The following is a 17,294-nucleotide window of genomic DNA, read 5'->3' on the forward strand; positions in this document are numbered from 1 at the left end:
CAGAACACAGGAGCTCTGGGCTCCCATATCCATGCTTAGCCCACTACGCCAGCCTGCCTTCCCTCTAGGTCAGTGGTTCCCAAACAGGGGTTCGCAACCCCTTGGGGGTTCGCAGAAGGTTACAGGGGGTTCACCAGAAAAATTTCACTAATGGCGGACAGAGGACCCCGGGCATTGGAGACAGCAGGTGGGACCTGGTTGCAGGGCAGACACCCCGAGCCCCAGGGAGAGCGGGGCCGGGCAGTTGGGGCTGGCAGCCCGAGTCCCGGCGGTCAGCGAGGGAGCCGGCAGCCCAAACCCCAGCGCTCTGCACGGGGCTGGCAGCCCGAGCCCCAGGGAGAGTGGGGCCAGGCAGTTGGGGCTGGCAGCCCGAGCCCTGCCCTCGTCAGCGGGGGAGCCAGCAGCCTGAACTACAGCGCTCCGCGGGGGGCTATCAGCCCGAGCCCCAAGGAGAGCGGGGCCAGGCAGTTGGGGCTGGCAGCCCAAGTCCCGGTGGTCAGCGAGGGAGCTGGCAGCCTGAACCCCAGCGCTCCCCACGCAGGGCTGGCAGCCCGAGCCCCAGGAAGAGTGGGGCCGGGCAGTTGGGGCTGACAGCCCGAGCCCTGCCCCCATCAGCGGGGGAGCCAGCAGCCCAAACCCCAGCGCTCCCCACGCAGGGCTGGCAGCCCGAGCCCCAGGAAGAGTGGGGCCGGGCAGATGGGGCTGGCAGCCCGAGCCCTGCCCCTGTCAGCGGGGGAGCCGGCAGCCCGAACCCCAGCGCTCCCCACGCAGGGCTGGCAGCCCGAGCCCCAGGAAGAGTGGGGCCGGGCAGATGGGGCTGGCAGCCCGAGCCCTGCCCCCGTCAGCAGGGGAGCTGGCAGCCCAAACCCCAGCTTGAGCCCCAGGAAGAGCGAGGCGGGCAGTTGGGGCATCCATCACTCTGAGGAAATTTAAACTTAAATCCCTGAAAATATTCATTTTTAGGAGGGGGTTCACGAGATTTCACAATTTAGTGAAAGGGGTTCGCGGGCTGTTAAAGTTTGGGAACCACTGCTCTAGGTCAGCACTGAGGCATGGTATGGTGTGGTGAAGCTTGCACTGTAACTGTCTATGCTGTGGACAAAGGATTACAGTTTTTAAGGAAGTACCAAGTCCACTTCAGAAAAAAGTGCTCAAAAGTTGGCTCAGTGTTGTCTTTCATTCTCTACATTTTATTATCATGACAATTTGTAGTATTATACTCCCACATATTTATTAACAAAGAAATGAATCAAAGATTTGAGATGACAAACTGAAAGCAATATATGATTTATATAATTTCCATGGAGCGCTTGCCACTTGAAGGCAATTGAATAATTTTTTGTGATAATAATTGGCTTTATTCAGCAGTAGTAAAGCAGTATATAGCACACAATAAATATTCATTACTTGAACTCAGAGTTCAGATCAGATTAAATTTTTAAAAGCATATTTCCTGGGCTTAGTCTTTTCACATTTACAACTAAAAAAAGTTCTTTTGGATATTTGTTAGTTTGATCTTTGCAAAACCACTGACTTCTGCTGCATGAAATATATAAAAGTACTTTGTTCTCATATTTTTCTGTATAGCATTAAGTATCTTTTTAATATTCTATAAAATAAAAAACATAATATTGATATTTTAATGTCAAAAGAGAAAGCTGTACATCTACTAGAAAAATAAATATAAGGTATCAAAAAAGGCCCCTTTACAAGATCTGTGCTGGCAAAATGAAAAAACAAGTTGTAGATGTTTCAGAATGATGAAATCTTCATTCCAGTTTTGTCTGTTCTACTTTATAGCAGTGGGGGCTATTTATAACTTTCAAGAGAAAAGAGTAGAAGCCATAAAAATGAAGCTCATGAACATAAAAGCATGAACTTTAGAAAAGTACATAAAGTAATTGAATAATGAAACGGCCTTTAACTAACGAGCAAATGTCCTTATCCCTGAGCTACTGCAACAAGACAATTTTTGGGAGGTGGGGGCAGAACGGGACACTATTCCATTTCCATGCCAGCTTAGTTCTAGGCAAAGTTTGCCATTGTGATAAATCATGCTAATTATGCAGAGTTTCTTTGTTGTGTGGGTTACAAATCGTTAATACCATTACACTAGTAAAATGCCTTACATTTAGGAATAAAAGTTGGACCCAATTACATCTGAATGCCAAAGAAGACAGCCAGTGCTTTCTCTTCAGCATCACCAACATTCATTGTAATTTATTTTATTTGATGTAACAGCCTTAAAATTTCTTAAGCACTGTTATAAAGAGGACAGTGATGAATTATTCTCCATGTCCACTGAAGGTAGGACAAGATGTCATGGGCTAAATCTGCAGCAATGGAGATCTAGGTTAGTATTAGAAAAAACTTTCTAAATATAATGCTAGTTAAATTCTGGAATAGGCTTCCAAAGGAGGTTGTAGAATCCCCATCTCATTGGAGGATTTTAAGAACAGGCTGGACAAACACCTGTCAGGGATGATCTAGGTTTACTTGCCTCAGCATAGGGGACTAGACTTGATGACCTCACGAGGTCCCTTCCAGCCCTATGTTTTTGTGAACCTACAATTGTATAACACAGAAATCATGATAGCTTAAGAGAGGATGTAGGAAGGACTCAGTACACTAATAAAAGGATACAATCTTCCATGCAGGTCCAATAATGATCAGTAGGGACAGTTAAATGTATCTATTGTCAAGGGAAATTAATGCACTACAGGTTCTAAGACACCACAGTAACATGTATCTTAGATATGGACATTAGATGGACAACTGGAGGTGCAAATTACGAATTCTACATTGCTAGGCTCTTTGCTTCCTAGGACAGACACCATCATTACTCCTGGTGTTCCCAGGTGATTACACCAGCAGCCTCTATCTCAGACTGTCTATGGACATGATAGTATGAGGTGCCCAGTGCCCTCAACTCCAATGGACTTCAATGAGAGTTGAGGGGATTCAGTACCTCGCAGGAGATGTTCAGCATATGATAGGATCAGTTCCTCCAAGAGAAACACTAGTCAACCAGTGAGAACACTGGTTTGTGTTTCAACAGGGTTATAATTGGATATCAGATTTTGTTTCAATATTTTTTGGATTGAATGAAACTAGTACAAGAATATTGTGGAGACGAGCTCCCCACTTGTAACGCCAACAGACCCCGATCATCAGCAGGCGGGATTGAACTGGGGACCTCTGGAGCTTAGTGCATGATCCTCTACTGCACGAGCTAAGAGCCAACTGGCTGTTAGCTAAAGCTGTAGAGCAGATTAATTTTACTCTCTCTATGTGGTCTTGGTGCCACTAGATGGGACAGAACACCACAGCCAGGAGGTGTGTGGGTTACAACAACACTGCATGCAAATGCTAAAAATTGACGTTCAATACAAAAAGTGAGATGGGTGGAAATGAACAAGCTACTAAAAAGAAATGAACAATAGCAAAGGAATCCTTCTCAGCTGGGTGACTGGCTACTCTGGACAGATGAACACACCTCTCTTTTTCGTGCATTTTAAAGCTGAGGTACAACAAGCAGCAAATCCAGTTTGCAGCTGTTTGATATGGAGGTCTTCCTCACACCACCACTTCGGAAAGATTTGTCAAGTTTGAACATCAAAACAACAGCTGTAGTCACCTTGCATTGTAGGCAGCCATCTCAATCATGACTTGTAGAGGGGGGAAATTAACATTTTACTTTAAAGAAAGTTATTTCCAAAGAGAACGATCATTTCAATGCTCTTGTTTTCCCAGTTATTAACATCAGATTACTATGCCAGAGCTCATCAGATTTCCTACTGCATTTTGGGGAAGACCCCTTGACGCTCTGCATAACTGCATTAGTCCTGATACTGTGAGAAAATGTCTGCAGTGTCAGCTATCTGAAGTAACAGTGCAAAGATGGTTACGGTATGAGTAAGGTAATGAAATATTTATCTGTAATGTAAATTAAGCTCATGCTTCCCCCACCCCTCCCTCTTTTTCTTTAAAAATAGGCTCTGTGATTATATGAAAGAATAAATTATGGCAGTCATCTTCAGTTGCTGGGCAGCAGCAGGTTGCAGCACCCGGGGGGGGGGCGGGGAGAGAAGCATCATCTCTAATGTTTCTCACTACGAGGGGCTTTCCTCACTTTTGATTTAAACCAAACTTCCTCCCCCTTTTGAATCACACTAGATGTGTGTGTGTGTGGGGGGGGGGGGAGGGTGTGGGTGTGTGTAAGGAATTTTGCCTTAAAGAGGCACAAACACCCCAGAAGCTCCTTGGTGTGCAGTCTGATCCCTTGGGTGTGCCTGGCCTGATGTGTGGGCTGTTGCAAAGCTGAAGGAAGAGGCACAGCTCCCACCTCCATCCATCTCTTCCCACTCCCTTTGGAAGGATGTGCAGCTATAGTGGTGACAAAAGGGAGCAGTCCCTGTGCTGCTCTGAGTTTAGGGACCGAGACTGCTCATGTCCCTTGTGGCCATCCACACTTGGGAATTCAATAGGTTTTTAAACACAATTTCTAACAATCACGTTTGCCAATGCAATGATGACCATGACCTTAAAGTGTAGACAAGGACAAGTCATGGTCAGCATGTTATTTGCGTAAGAACTTGGTTAGCAAGTGGCAGTATCACATACAGCAGTTCAAAACTGTAGCCAATTGGTTCATTTTATCATCCATTTAACATTTATTTGGTGTTACGGTCAACTCAAGTGCTATTTCATATATATATTCTATGTGTGCTAAATAGATGCAAGATGGGAAGGTCTGGAGCGACCAGAGACTGGATCAAGGAAGGTCTGGGGAATGGTAACAGTCAGGTTCTAACACCAACACCCATTCTGGACTAATGAAAGAGACGCAAGCCTGAGGCATTCAAAGGATGCTTCATGCCAGTTACCTGGGTTATATTTATTTTTCTAGTAGATGTACAGCTTTCTCTTTTGACATTAAAATATCAATATTATGTTTTTTATTTTATAGAATATTAAAAAGATACTTAATTGCTATGTGGTAGTTCTATCTGCCTTTCCACAAGAACTTCTACCCTTATACCACTCACAGGACTCAAAGTGTATGGGTCAGATGAGGGATGCAAACCCAATTTATGTCTCTCTCTCTATTAAAGTAGGAGGTACCTCAGGATATACATTTCCTACATCAGAAAAAGAGATGGTGACTCTCAGGATAATTTATCTATCCTTGAATGTGGCTCATGGCTGGCTGCCAGGTATCTGGCAGTTTTTATAGGAGATGTGATCCAATGATCTGTGCCAAACGTGTGATATAAGATAAGACAATCATCATTTCAGTGGTAAGTTTGTAGCAAGTGCGTAATCACAAACCAAACCCTGGATTCAAACATTCCTAAGTCTGAGAAAGTTTGGATCTGGAATTTGCAGGTTAGGCCTGAGCTGAGTTCTTGGGAATCCAAGTGGAAAGAGGTCTCAGAGGAAATCTCAATAAGTCCCATAACTAGTAATAGCTAACACTGTAAAGTCACATAACAAAAGGAAGGCAGTTTCCTTCCCACAATGCTAATGGCAAAGTTGTCTTGACTACGGAACAAGAGGAAACCTAAAAAAGTCTGAAAATTTGACATGAGTAAATCCTTTCCTTTGTACTGAACGAACATATTGTACTCCCACACATATTCACAAAGGAAAAACTTCTTTATACTATAAGTCTGTTCTGTTTTTCTCAGTGAATTGCTAATCAAATGAGCATATGATCTATTACTATATTACAATACAGAGCTGGCCAGGTATTTCAAATAATTCAGATGTCAAATAATTTGTGTCTTCTTCCTAAATGATTTCCCTCCTAATGTTGTATGTCTGTCTCTCCCTACTTCTGCTATCCTTTGAATGTATAATTAGAGCTGGTTATATAACATGTTGAGTGCTCAAGATCTCAATGTACTCACTCATTTGTTCTTTATTTCCCTGATGAAAGGTTTGACCTGACAGCTAGTTACAGTGGGATTTACTTCATTATTCCATATGGTAAAATGTGAGTTAAATAAAAATTCTTTTTCCCTCTGGTGGATTTTCAAGCGTGCAGGCTCAGGTGAAGCTTCATCTAATTTAATGAAAACAGAGTGCTATTGTTTTACTTGCTTGTGAATCATTGTTCACGTACATCAGGAAAGCCTGAAATGTTATGCAGTGTCCTTTATAATATAAAAACATTATCCATTGGCTTTTATTGAAAACAAATCTTGTTCATTTAAACAGCAGTTTGGTCAGAAAAAAAGATAACACATTTAACGCAGCATTAGTGAATCATATAATGCCCAATAATTACACAGACACAAATCTGATACCATTGATGCCTCTTCAGTTCACATAAATCAAGTTGTAATATTACATTTGTCAAATAATCCCTGCAAATCCCATGTAGCAGATAAAAACTACCGTTAGTATCATTCCATTTTTATCATTGAATATCAACGCAGTTAAGAGATGGTATCATTTGACAATACAGAAAAATCCAGTAGCAATGGAATTTCAGAGGAAAGCTTTTAAAAATAATCTTTGCTGATGCTGAAAAATAACCAGGATGATCCTAAATACACACACACACACACACTTAACTTTGGTGAGGAATGTGAAAGTATCTTCTAGCCCCCAAATACATGAATTCTGTACCTTCATAGGTCAAAAGAGCCAATTCAAAAGACAACAGAAAAATATAGATTATAGACAGGTATAGATTGCTGCTATGAAACAGAAATAATGAGGATTAAAATCTCCCCATCAAGGTGAAGATAGCTCCCCCTGATGCTAGTTGCCTACAAAAATGCAAATAGAATAATGGAAGAACATTCCCTCTATTACTCTTGCATTTGGATTTGACTCCAGTTCATACACACACTTTTTTTTATTAAAGACCCGATGAAAATGAAGGAAAGCAGCACATAAATTAGCAGCAGCTCAAATTTGCAAACATGAAGCACAGCACACTATGCCTTCAATCAGCCATTCACTGGGAGTACTCACAGCTAAACCACAAAAAATTAACAACGCACGTTTGACTTACAGAACATTGTATGCTTCAGAATCCACAAAACCAGTTTGTGTACTTACAAGGTTTCTTAAACAAATTGATCATCCCTACAATTTCAGATGTAGTCAGAAAACCTCCAGACTTGATCTTCTCTGAGGAGGAAATAACAGAAGCCATGAAATCACCAAGAAAACATGTTTTTATTTTTTAGAGAGCTCTTAAGGACATATCGTAAAGTGAAAGGAAACTTTGTGGATGCAGACCTATGGATCAAGTTGTGCATGCACTCCTATATTTAGCTTTTATTTAACACTCCCTCAACTGCACTAAAGTCCTCATAAAGTAAAGGAGCTTCTAAAAGAAAATGCAAAAGGTAATTCTTAGCTGGTAAATCAGTGTGATTTAGTGAACCAATAATGGGATTAAGAGCCAAGAACTCCTAAATTCTAACCCTTTACTTGCCACTCACTTGCTATGTGAAATGAGGTAAGTTGCTCAACCTCTCTGCTCTCAGTTTTCCCATCTATAAAATTGAAAAATGACAACTTACCTTTTTATAGAGGTAAACAAAGTAAACAGCTGGCATGGTACTTTGAAGATATAACAACTGCTATATAAAAGAGTCATTTTAAAAGGCAACAGATTAAAAATTAAATTATTTTACAATTAACATTTCCAACATCTATAGAAACGGTTATACATCAAGTCATCACCATGCAATCCACTCCCTAAGCTTAGTGAGAAACACTGTAGTTAGGTACTAGTACTTTCTGAGAAAGGGTTACATGGTACGAAATGGAGATGAGAAGTGAGTTAGGGCATGTCTACACTTAAAACGCTACAGCGGCACAGCAGTGCCACTGCAGCAGTGCCGCTGTAGCACTTCAGTGTAGATACTACCTCCACCTCGCTGAGAGGTGGTAGCTAGGTTGACAGAAGAATTCTTCCGTTGACCTAGTGCTGACTACATGGGGACTTAGGTTGGTTTAACCGACGTAGTTAAACCAACCTAATTTGCTAGTGTAGACCAGGCCTTAGCGAGACCGCACCATCTTCACAGAGGAAGTGAAAATAATGAGATTTCTTCTCTGGAAGTGAGAAAAGCTCAAATATCTAAAGAAGGCTTTACTAATCAGTTCTAGTCCCACATTTTGGTCACCAGCAAAAGCTCACTGAAATCAGTGGAAGTCCTTCCATTTACTTCCATAGGCTTTGTATTGGGCCCTTAATGTATTACTCCACTGGCTACTACTTTACAGAAGTTTCAAACATCTATGACCTCCAGTCTTTGAGGGCAAGACTTTAAAAAATAGTAGCCAAAAGTTAGGCTCCTAGGTCCATATTTAGCACCTAAATAAGTGGCCCAGTTTTCAAAGTGCAGAGCACCAAGCAGCTACTACTATAGTAGCCTTGTGCTAGGCAATCCTGAATTAAATTCTTTCTCCATCTCTTGTTATACTGTGATTCACAATCTGATGTCTTAGAAGTTTTGGACAAGATTCTTTTAAAAATTGGTGGCTAAAGTTAGCCTTTTAAATCCACTTATTTAGATTTTCAAACCTAGACTTAGGCACCCATTTTTGAAAATCTTGACCTCAAAGACTTTAGATCCTATAGTTGATCTCTCTGCCCAGAACACATTTTGGTTAGTGGCAAAATTGTTCACAACTCTGCACTTGGAATTTTTGGTGTCACATATATCCTGATGAGATTGGATTTATAAGAAACCCAAATAGCTAATGGCCATCTTCTGGTTAGGGTGACAGAGATCCTGGCTCCTGCGTACCAGTGAAGGTGGTTCTTGAAAGAACCCCAATCACTGCTCAGGTGCCTCAATACCACACAACAGAAGGACAGTTATATCCCAAAATACAGATGGACAGACAAATGAGATGGAGGTGATAGGAGAGGAGGAGGAACAGGTAAAAGGAGAACTGGGAATAACATACCTATTTGCTCCCCCCACCCTCTGCCTCTCAGGGCATTACCAAGAGTTTTACAGTACATTTATCAAAGGGGTAAATTTTATAATCAGTATGTTTCTTGTAAGACTCATTCTGTTAGTGAAACTGATAGATTCTTATGACATAAGAGGACTAGTCTGGTCTGAGTTTACTTTTATTTCTAATTTAAAAAGCGACTATCCAACTCCCCAAGCGTCTCTGACAAATTACATGAGCAGAACACAAATAATTTTAAACAGCAGCTTTTTCCTCATCAACAGAACCTGAACCCTTACAGTACAAACTCCTTTGTCCATGCAGGTCCAACCTCCATCAAACCCCTCCCTCCATAGCACCCTGCACCACAAATAGATGTGCCTTGCAGCATGCCCTAACAGTCAGAAAACCAAGACTATTTCAGACCACAAGGAATTTACACAGAACCGTGGACCCATCACAGAGAACACTACCACCAGCTCGAGTGCCTACACTGACAACTGTGGCAAAATTGCACAAGGAGAGAAGCAGTCTCTCAAGCCGCACCCCACCCCAGTCATGGGGTGCCCTACACCCCAGGCCCCCATCCCCGGAGCACCAGGTGGTACGGTCCCAGAGCTCCCAGCCACCCCAACTCCCAGGCCACAGGCCAGCGCATCCTAGCCCCAACCCGCTTAGGGGAAGAGGAGCAGCCTGTGTGGGCTGGGGCCATGGGGGAAGCAGCAGGGGGCCTCAGGGAAGAGCGTGGGCAGGGCCATGCCTGGCTATTTGGGGAGGCTCAGCCTCTCCTGGCCTGCGATACCCGCTGCCCATGTAAGTGGGAACTGACTGATATCAAAACCTGACTGCTATTAAGTTTGTAGATAAAAACAGAACTATTTTTGTAAGAATTCGAAGAGGAATTGTATGTGTGTATGGGTAGTGCATACATATATCTTATATACACAAATATCTACAGCTGCCAAAGCTCTACTGGCTAAGCCACATTGACATTTTACCTGAAATATTCAGAGCTACAAAAAATTTATTACTGAGCTCTCTTGAAACAGTCCCTGAACATGGTCTGGAAGGATACTGGATATGGATCACACCAGCCCATGCCAACCACTAGATCCATGTGCAGAGGAAATGCACCACACAGATTTTTCCCTTCCCATGCAATTAAATGGTTAGATTTAACCACTCTCACAACACTGTTTCCCTATCTTCAGAGGGTAGTTTATGGGTCTGTGGTCAACGTTGAAGGAAGCAGATGGAGACTGTGCAGTTTAGGGTCAGGACTAGGGAGGCTAAAATGGAAAGAAGACACCCACCTCCCCAGCCCTGCAGAGATTTCCTGGAAAAATTAATCCAGACAGAGCTCTATGCGTCCTCCCCAGCCGCAGCTTGTGCATGTCCCCACCTCACACCCAGTGGGCGGCCATGAGTAGACTGTTGCCAATGGAACATGCTGCCAGGAACTGGACAAAGGACACTGCTAGAGGTCAATGTAGATGTGGAGACTCCTGCAGAACCATGAGAGCCCTGGGGATCTTCAAGGTTTCAGGGCAAAAATGTATTTAGGGTGGGCTTTTGATGGGACTGCTCATGGTAATAAAGTTAAGCATGTGCACTGGAGCCTTAGTTGGGAAACCCTGAGATAAATGCATTCCTGACTTTTAGAAACTTAATAAATCATTCAGGCCTGGTTTCAGAGGAAGCAGCAGTGAGAAGTCCCCTAATGTAACAATAAATTCACCCTTGAGAAGCTCCATTAGCTGTATTAATAATATTGATGACATCCTGAAATTTGTGCTCTCTTGACAGCATGGCTTACCTCACATTTTCATCTTGTCTTGTTTTGGATACAAGGTAAGGTGAAGCCACTGGGACCATTAAGAGTGAGTTATAATTCTAGCTAATTCTAGACATAGATCTTTAATTTTTGCTTCATCATAACAAAACAGACCACATGGGTTTTTTTTCTTTTCAATGTGCATTACCTTAGGTGTAAGGCACTGAACGCTGCTAATGCAATTTGATTTGACATGATCATTAAACCTTGAACTCAGGAAACATGACTGGTCAGCAAACTTGCCTGTTTAAAAAAAAAAAAAAAAAAAAAAAGCAAACAGCTCACCAATTCAGATAGATGCCACAACCTATATACAGTCAGTGAAAATATTTAAGTCAGTAAAACAAACCAAATCAAAAACAGAGCTGCTGTAGACCAGTCTAAATTACTCCATTAGAAGCCAGGAAGTGTCAGGTCAGGTACTACTGATGCAAAAGACAGGACACGTTATTTAAACAGGGTGTGGTATAAGGGAATGGCAATGAGGCAACACAAAAGGATTCACACTTCCTCAAACAGCATAATTCTGTCTCTCCTCTCCTTTATAATTTAATATTTACCAGTTGAGATGGGTATACATAGCAAACTAATCAGGTAAATGTAAGAAAACGGGTGATCCAAGGGATTGTATAAAGGGATTAGCAATGGGATATAAAAACATCCACTTCTAGGCCACTGGCTTGAATCCAGCGCTTATTGGTAGTGACCAGGAGTTACACCATCCTATGCCTGTTCAGTCACCTATGTGAAATGAATTTGGTGGTCTCGGTCCAGTTCCTAGTGGGTAGGTGTCCACATCACAAAAATGACAGTCATACATGGAACTAAATGACATTCTCCTTGGCACATCAGCAGAGAGGCTCAGAACTGAATGGGCATAGAGAATAAACTGCACTCTCTCTCACCTCCAGATTTGTTCCTCCCAAGGATTAGGGTTGTGGGTAAGGCAAAGTGGAAAAACTTACACTGCTGCTGTCTGTGCTATACCTGTTCTGAGGGTAAACAGAAGTCTTCGTTTGCCAGGGCTGTCAGTCCAACACCTTTCGAACAAATTAAATTCACACAGACAAAGAGAGACACACACGAAGTGATCTTTGAAGGTGTGCCCCTAAGCTTGCCAGTGGAGAGAACAGTCTCTTCTTTTAATGATCATTCTTGTAATTCACCACCAATCTACTTCTTATTATGGGCATTTTACGCAAAGACGACCTGGGCACCTATCCTTTCTTATCTCATTAAACCACAGACACCCTAGTCCATTACTGCTCATCTCAGATCTGATCAGCTAAATTTCCACCAGATAGGTTCCATTCACCAACTTACATTGCCATGACTTTAACACTTTTTTCCAATTCTAAATTTTTAAAATCAAAGTAATAGAAATCTAACCATTGCCAGCATTGAAAGTGCAAAGCTGAGACAGCCCTGTGGAAAGAAAAAGGAATTGAGTATGATAAGGCCACATCACACCTCAGTATACCATGAAGTTATTCTCTTCACTTGAACAATTTCATGTTCATACATGGCAGTAATAATCACAGCACAAAATACCACACTGTTTGCAATTTTAAAGAGACAGAACCATTTCTAATTCTTTGGTGAATAAAAATACCAGAGTTAATTGGTCCCTTCTAGCGTTTCACTGGCTCTGTAGCCAAACAGAAGTTAAGAGAAACTACAGCAAGGGTGACCTTGCATATTTCCCCAAGTACAAAGACCAGACACCCCTATTTTAGTACATAGCCCCTGGGTCTTGGAAAGTTCCATGGTTTTATCCTGGTTCAAATACATCTTTTGGGACAGCGGATAACTTGTTTCTTGGCATTTATTGTGTTGCAGTGTTGAAAGCACATAAAGTGCTTCCTGTCACCAGGCAGATTTGCTCTTCCAATCCTCCGGCCTTCCATGTATCTGTGGCCTCTTCTCTATTTAGCAAGGTGCAGAAACAATGTTAGCTCCCAACTGAATGACTAAGACATGCAAAAGAGGGCTGCAATTCAGTGCTACAGCCTTATGGCAATGGCTCTAATTGGGAGGATCATTCAGATGATGGAGGAGGAGAAAAAATGCTGGGAGCTAAGAACAAAAAAGGTAAAATGTTAAGTAAGTTTAAGGAGAACTGATGAAGGATGAAGAGCTGACTGAGAGCAGAGCAGAAAGGGAAGAAAAGAGAACACAAGGAAGCAAGAAGAGAAAATTGAGAGGCCTGAGAGTTTCAAAGGTGCAAGTCTGCATGGGACTAATAATGTCTACGGAAGCCAAGCCAATGACAAATACTACCCTTCAAAAATTGCAAAAAGGAGTTATCTGCAGCTTGTACACAGCACTAGTGCGGTTATACAGATTAGATCTATCTGCAGGTTTAGAAAATGTTTTATGTTTTTCATTTATAAATCTGGTTTCTCTTTCATTTGTGCAAGTTTCACCCTCTGCCCTTTACCATATCGTTGGTTACCAGCCTCATACAGGCATTATGAAGGCAACATGATTTTTCCAAAATACCTACCTGAAGCTGAAATAGAGTTAGGAAAAGCAGCCAAGATTTGCCTGTGAATACTAGGCAATGTCCTAAAAGGAAGTTTAAGCTATGCCTACACTTCAAACTGGATGCATAATTTCCAGCTCCAGCAGGCACACTAGCTTTGATCGAGCTGGCACACTAAATATAGAAGTGAAGCTGCCATGGCATGAGTGGTGGGATGGGCTAGACTCCCCAAGTACAATCCTGCCTGGAATCTCAGGTACAGACGCTCCCCGGGTTGCGCAAACCCAATTTACAGAAATCCGGACGTACGGAAAAAGTTCCGTAAGCACCTTTTTTTGGCATGTAATTGTCGGAGATACGTTCCTGACTTACGCAAAACTCTACTTACGCAAGGTGTTCTGGAACGGAACACTTGCATAAGTCGCGGAGCTTCTGTACTTATTCGGGCAGCTATTCCATCCTGATACTCATGCTGCCATCGCTACACTTCTATTTTTAGCATGCAAACTCTGTCAAAGCTAGCACGCATATATCTACTCGCAGAAGGCGCCAACTCCATGGGTGCTCCGGGGCTGGAGCATCCACAGGGAAAAATTTGTGGGTGCTCTGCACCCACCAGCAGCCAAGCTCCCCCCTCCTCGCCTTCTTTCCCCCCGCGAGCGTGCCGCGTCCCCGCTCCTCCCCCTGCCTCCCAGCACTTCCCACCCGCCGCCTAACAGCTGTTTGGCGGTGCTTAGGACTTTCCGGGAGGGAGGGGGAGCAGTGGGGATGCGGCGCGCTCAGGAGAGGAGGTGGAGAAGAGGCAGGGCAGGGGCGAGGGCAGTGCAGGGGTGAGAAGGGGCGGGGCAGGGGTGAGGGGGGGGGGTCGAGTACCCACCGGGCAGAGGAGAAGTCGGTGCCTAGGTCTACTCGAGCTGGAAATTACATCTCCATCTCAAAGCACAGATGTATCCTTAGAGGGGTAAAAGGGAGTGTACTAGCAACACAAACACACAAGTTTTGAACAAGGTGTGCACCCAGAAAGGGGCAGCTCATGACAGTCAGAAATGAAATTAATCTTTGTGATTAGTAGAGATAGGCCTGAGCAATGCCATACCCAAACTGTTTAACTCTATGTTTGGCTGAATCAAATTCTAAACTTTTCCAAATGTGGATGTTGGACATTTGGATCTGATTTCAAACATTCCCAAAGTCCATAGTGATCCAGTTTGGCTCATCACAGAGAGTGGTTCAAGTTGCAAACTCTGATCCAATCCTAGATTAGCATTTGAAATATAGGTTCAAGCCCATCTCTCGTAATGGGGGATCATTTTTCTGCAACCGAGCATTTGATGCACATCTGTGATGCTAAACATGCTTTCTAACAGTTAAGAATTTGGTAACTACATTATCTAGTTAATAATCCAAGATATAACACCTTGTACAATTTAGTGTAAATAATATTTAGCAAGCACTTGTAACATCTGTTAATAAACTAGATAAAGGGCAAAAATGTATTAAGAGGTTTGATGAAGTGCCTTGTGAAGAAACACAGCTGCTCATATACTAAGGTAACAGGGCCATATAACTATATTAGACAGACAGACATGAAGAATGAAAATGTGTGTAACCTGGCCAAATGGTAATTAAGAAGGGATACAAGTACAGTATTTGAAACATGCAAACACCAAGATTGAAGAGGAATAGTTTACAGCTGCCCAGGAGCACATAACTACGTATAGTGGAATGAAATTATGCCAAGAAAAAGTTTAGACTTAGTAATATGGGGAAGAGTTTCCCAACAAATGTATTAGACAGTAGAACAGATTTCTATGCGAAGAAGGGAAAGTTCATCTTGACAAAGCTGTCAGGATGTGTCCCTGGGAGCCCCCCACAATGCCAACTGGCAGAGGGCCCAGCATACTGTAACTCAGATCAAGCCTGATACACATTATGACAACAGTATTTTGGGGGTAATTAGTGTATCTAAAAGGTGACATGTAAACTGGTGACACGCTGGCCCTGAAAAAAAAAAATCATTGTGAGAGGTATGTATGGCTAGTGTACAAAGAGTTATATATGCCTGCAGGAAATATGTTCTTAAAATGAGTTTGGGAAGCAGTGCATAAACCCAGCCTGCCCTAGATAAAAGGAATGTGTATTTACCTGTCTGACCAGCTTGATTATTGGCAGAGGGCAATGAAAGCACATTTACGTATATGATAAACAAACAAGTGGCAGTTTATTGAGCACATTGGGGGACAGAGTCTGCACCCTAGGAATCTTTCCTGGCTCTTGAGGCAGAGACAATGGACTTTGGATAAGATAAGGGGAACAAAAAGGCATTTTAGGGATCCATCACTTAGGGAACCATGGGAACAGTATTCTGTGAATGTTGGGTCCCCTGGCCTAGTGGGCTGGAGATGCTGGTAACTTGATGTGAGTAAGAAAACTGCTTAGGCAAAGATTGTAACTTGCTAAGATTAAGCTTTGGTCAATAGAAAATGTGTTTTATTTTGGTTTGTTTGTAACCAGACCTGTCTCTTTTTCTCTTGCTCAGTATCACTTAAATCTCTGATCTTTATGAATAAACTTATTCTTGTTTTATTACAAAGCATCTCAAGTGCTGTGTATTAGAGTGAAGAGTGACTCGTCAGCTAGCCTAACTGGCTGATATGTGCTCCATCTTTTTGGAGGCAGCAAACTCAATAATTTCTGTGAGTGTACAGTGAGAGGGACTGGAAAACACCGGGGGATGCTCTGGGGAACTGGGGTTCACTGATTGTTATGAGCAAGGCAAAGTTTAGACTGGCAGAGTTTTGAAGAGTTTGCTGGCAAGGCAGATCAGGATGGTGTGTCAGAGAGCTGACACATGGTTTAGCAGCAGCAGAGCTCTCACTGTTGCTAACATAGAGGGGTAACACAGTGGCTGACAGTTCTGGGTGCCACGAACAGGGTGTTACACAGGAATATACTAAATGGAACAAACCCGCATTGAAATAAGGGTAACAAGATAATCTAAGACAGTACTGCCTCTCCATCTCTAATTTCTAGAATTCTTTGATTCACGTGAGGCTAAATCTGAGCTGAATATTATATAAGCTCAACATAGAAGCCCATGTGAAATAAGAAGATATAACTGCAACTTTATAAGAAAGGGAAGAAATATTGGGCCAAATGCTTGCTGTCCTTACCTAGTCTTTACGCAGAGAAAAGTCCCATGAGTTTTGCCTGAGAAAGGATTTGGCCCATTAAAAATAAGAAAGAGCTGTTTTGAAAAAAAAAAACAGTGGTTTACAATCACTAAGAACTTGCTAGCCCAAACTATGATATATCACTTTTATTTAAAATGGAAAATGTCAGGAGACCAGTCTGTGATAAATAAAACCTGGAAGACTGGTCACCACTAGAATCTTTCAGTCACAGCAAGTGCACAGATTATATAGGCAGCTTTACATTTCTTTTGCCCAGTTCACGAGGAAGAAAGAAGCTTCATACATAAACAAAATGAAAAAGAAAATGGATTCTGCCTCTTTAAGTTGCACTCAAAAGCACCAATTTATTTTTTACAGTACCTGAAGCATCAGTACCCAGTACCTCAGCCTGAACATTCTGTTTAGTGTCCCTTTCATCTGTAGCCATGGCTTTGTCAAATGTTACTGAAACAAAAAGTACAACATAGCAGATTTACATAACCAATGAATTTAGGAAGACAGGAATGCATAACTCAGCTCCACTCATTTTTTCTCTGTCCTCTTTACAATGAAATTTCTTATGTTTTAACATTATTTAGATACATATGCTAAAATATGCAATAAAATGTATTATCCAGTTTGACTATTAAATCTTCAATAAAATATAAGAATTATAATTGCATTTAATAAGCTATGACCAACTGCACTCCAGTAAATTATACCTCCATCAAATTATGGAGCCCTGTAATGAGAAGACTGTATGGTATTGAATACGTTTGTATTTAATTTCAGTGTCTAGTTTATTAACCAAACTACAGTGTGAATACGTCTCTTTGGAAGTTCAGTTGTTCCCGGAGCTTTCACTTAC

At 42.2% G+C, this 17,294-nt stretch overlaps 1 protein-coding gene across 1 annotated transcript in view; it reads right to left on the minus strand.

Moving 5' to 3' along the window:
• Window positions 1-16,874, minus strand: part of CRACD (capping protein inhibiting regulator of actin dynamics) — a 110,997-nt gene extending 94,123 nt beyond the window's left edge. Inside the window, exons 1-2 of the mRNA XM_065405471.1 lie at window positions 16,808-16,874; window positions 7,075-7,146 (exon numbers count right to left, since the gene is read on the minus strand). Coding sequence (XP_065261543.1) covers window positions 7,075-7,146; window positions 16,808-16,874 — 139 coding nt within the window. The remainder of the gene's footprint in view (window positions 1-7,074; window positions 7,147-16,807) is intronic.
• Window positions 16,875-17,294: the final 420 nt, after the last annotated feature.

Source organism: Emys orbicularis, chromosome 5 (genome assembly GCF_028017835.1).
Source record: "Emys orbicularis isolate rEmyOrb1 chromosome 5, rEmyOrb1.hap1, whole genome shotgun sequence".
Lineage (NCBI taxonomy): Eukaryota > Metazoa > Chordata > Testudines > Emydidae > Emys > Emys orbicularis.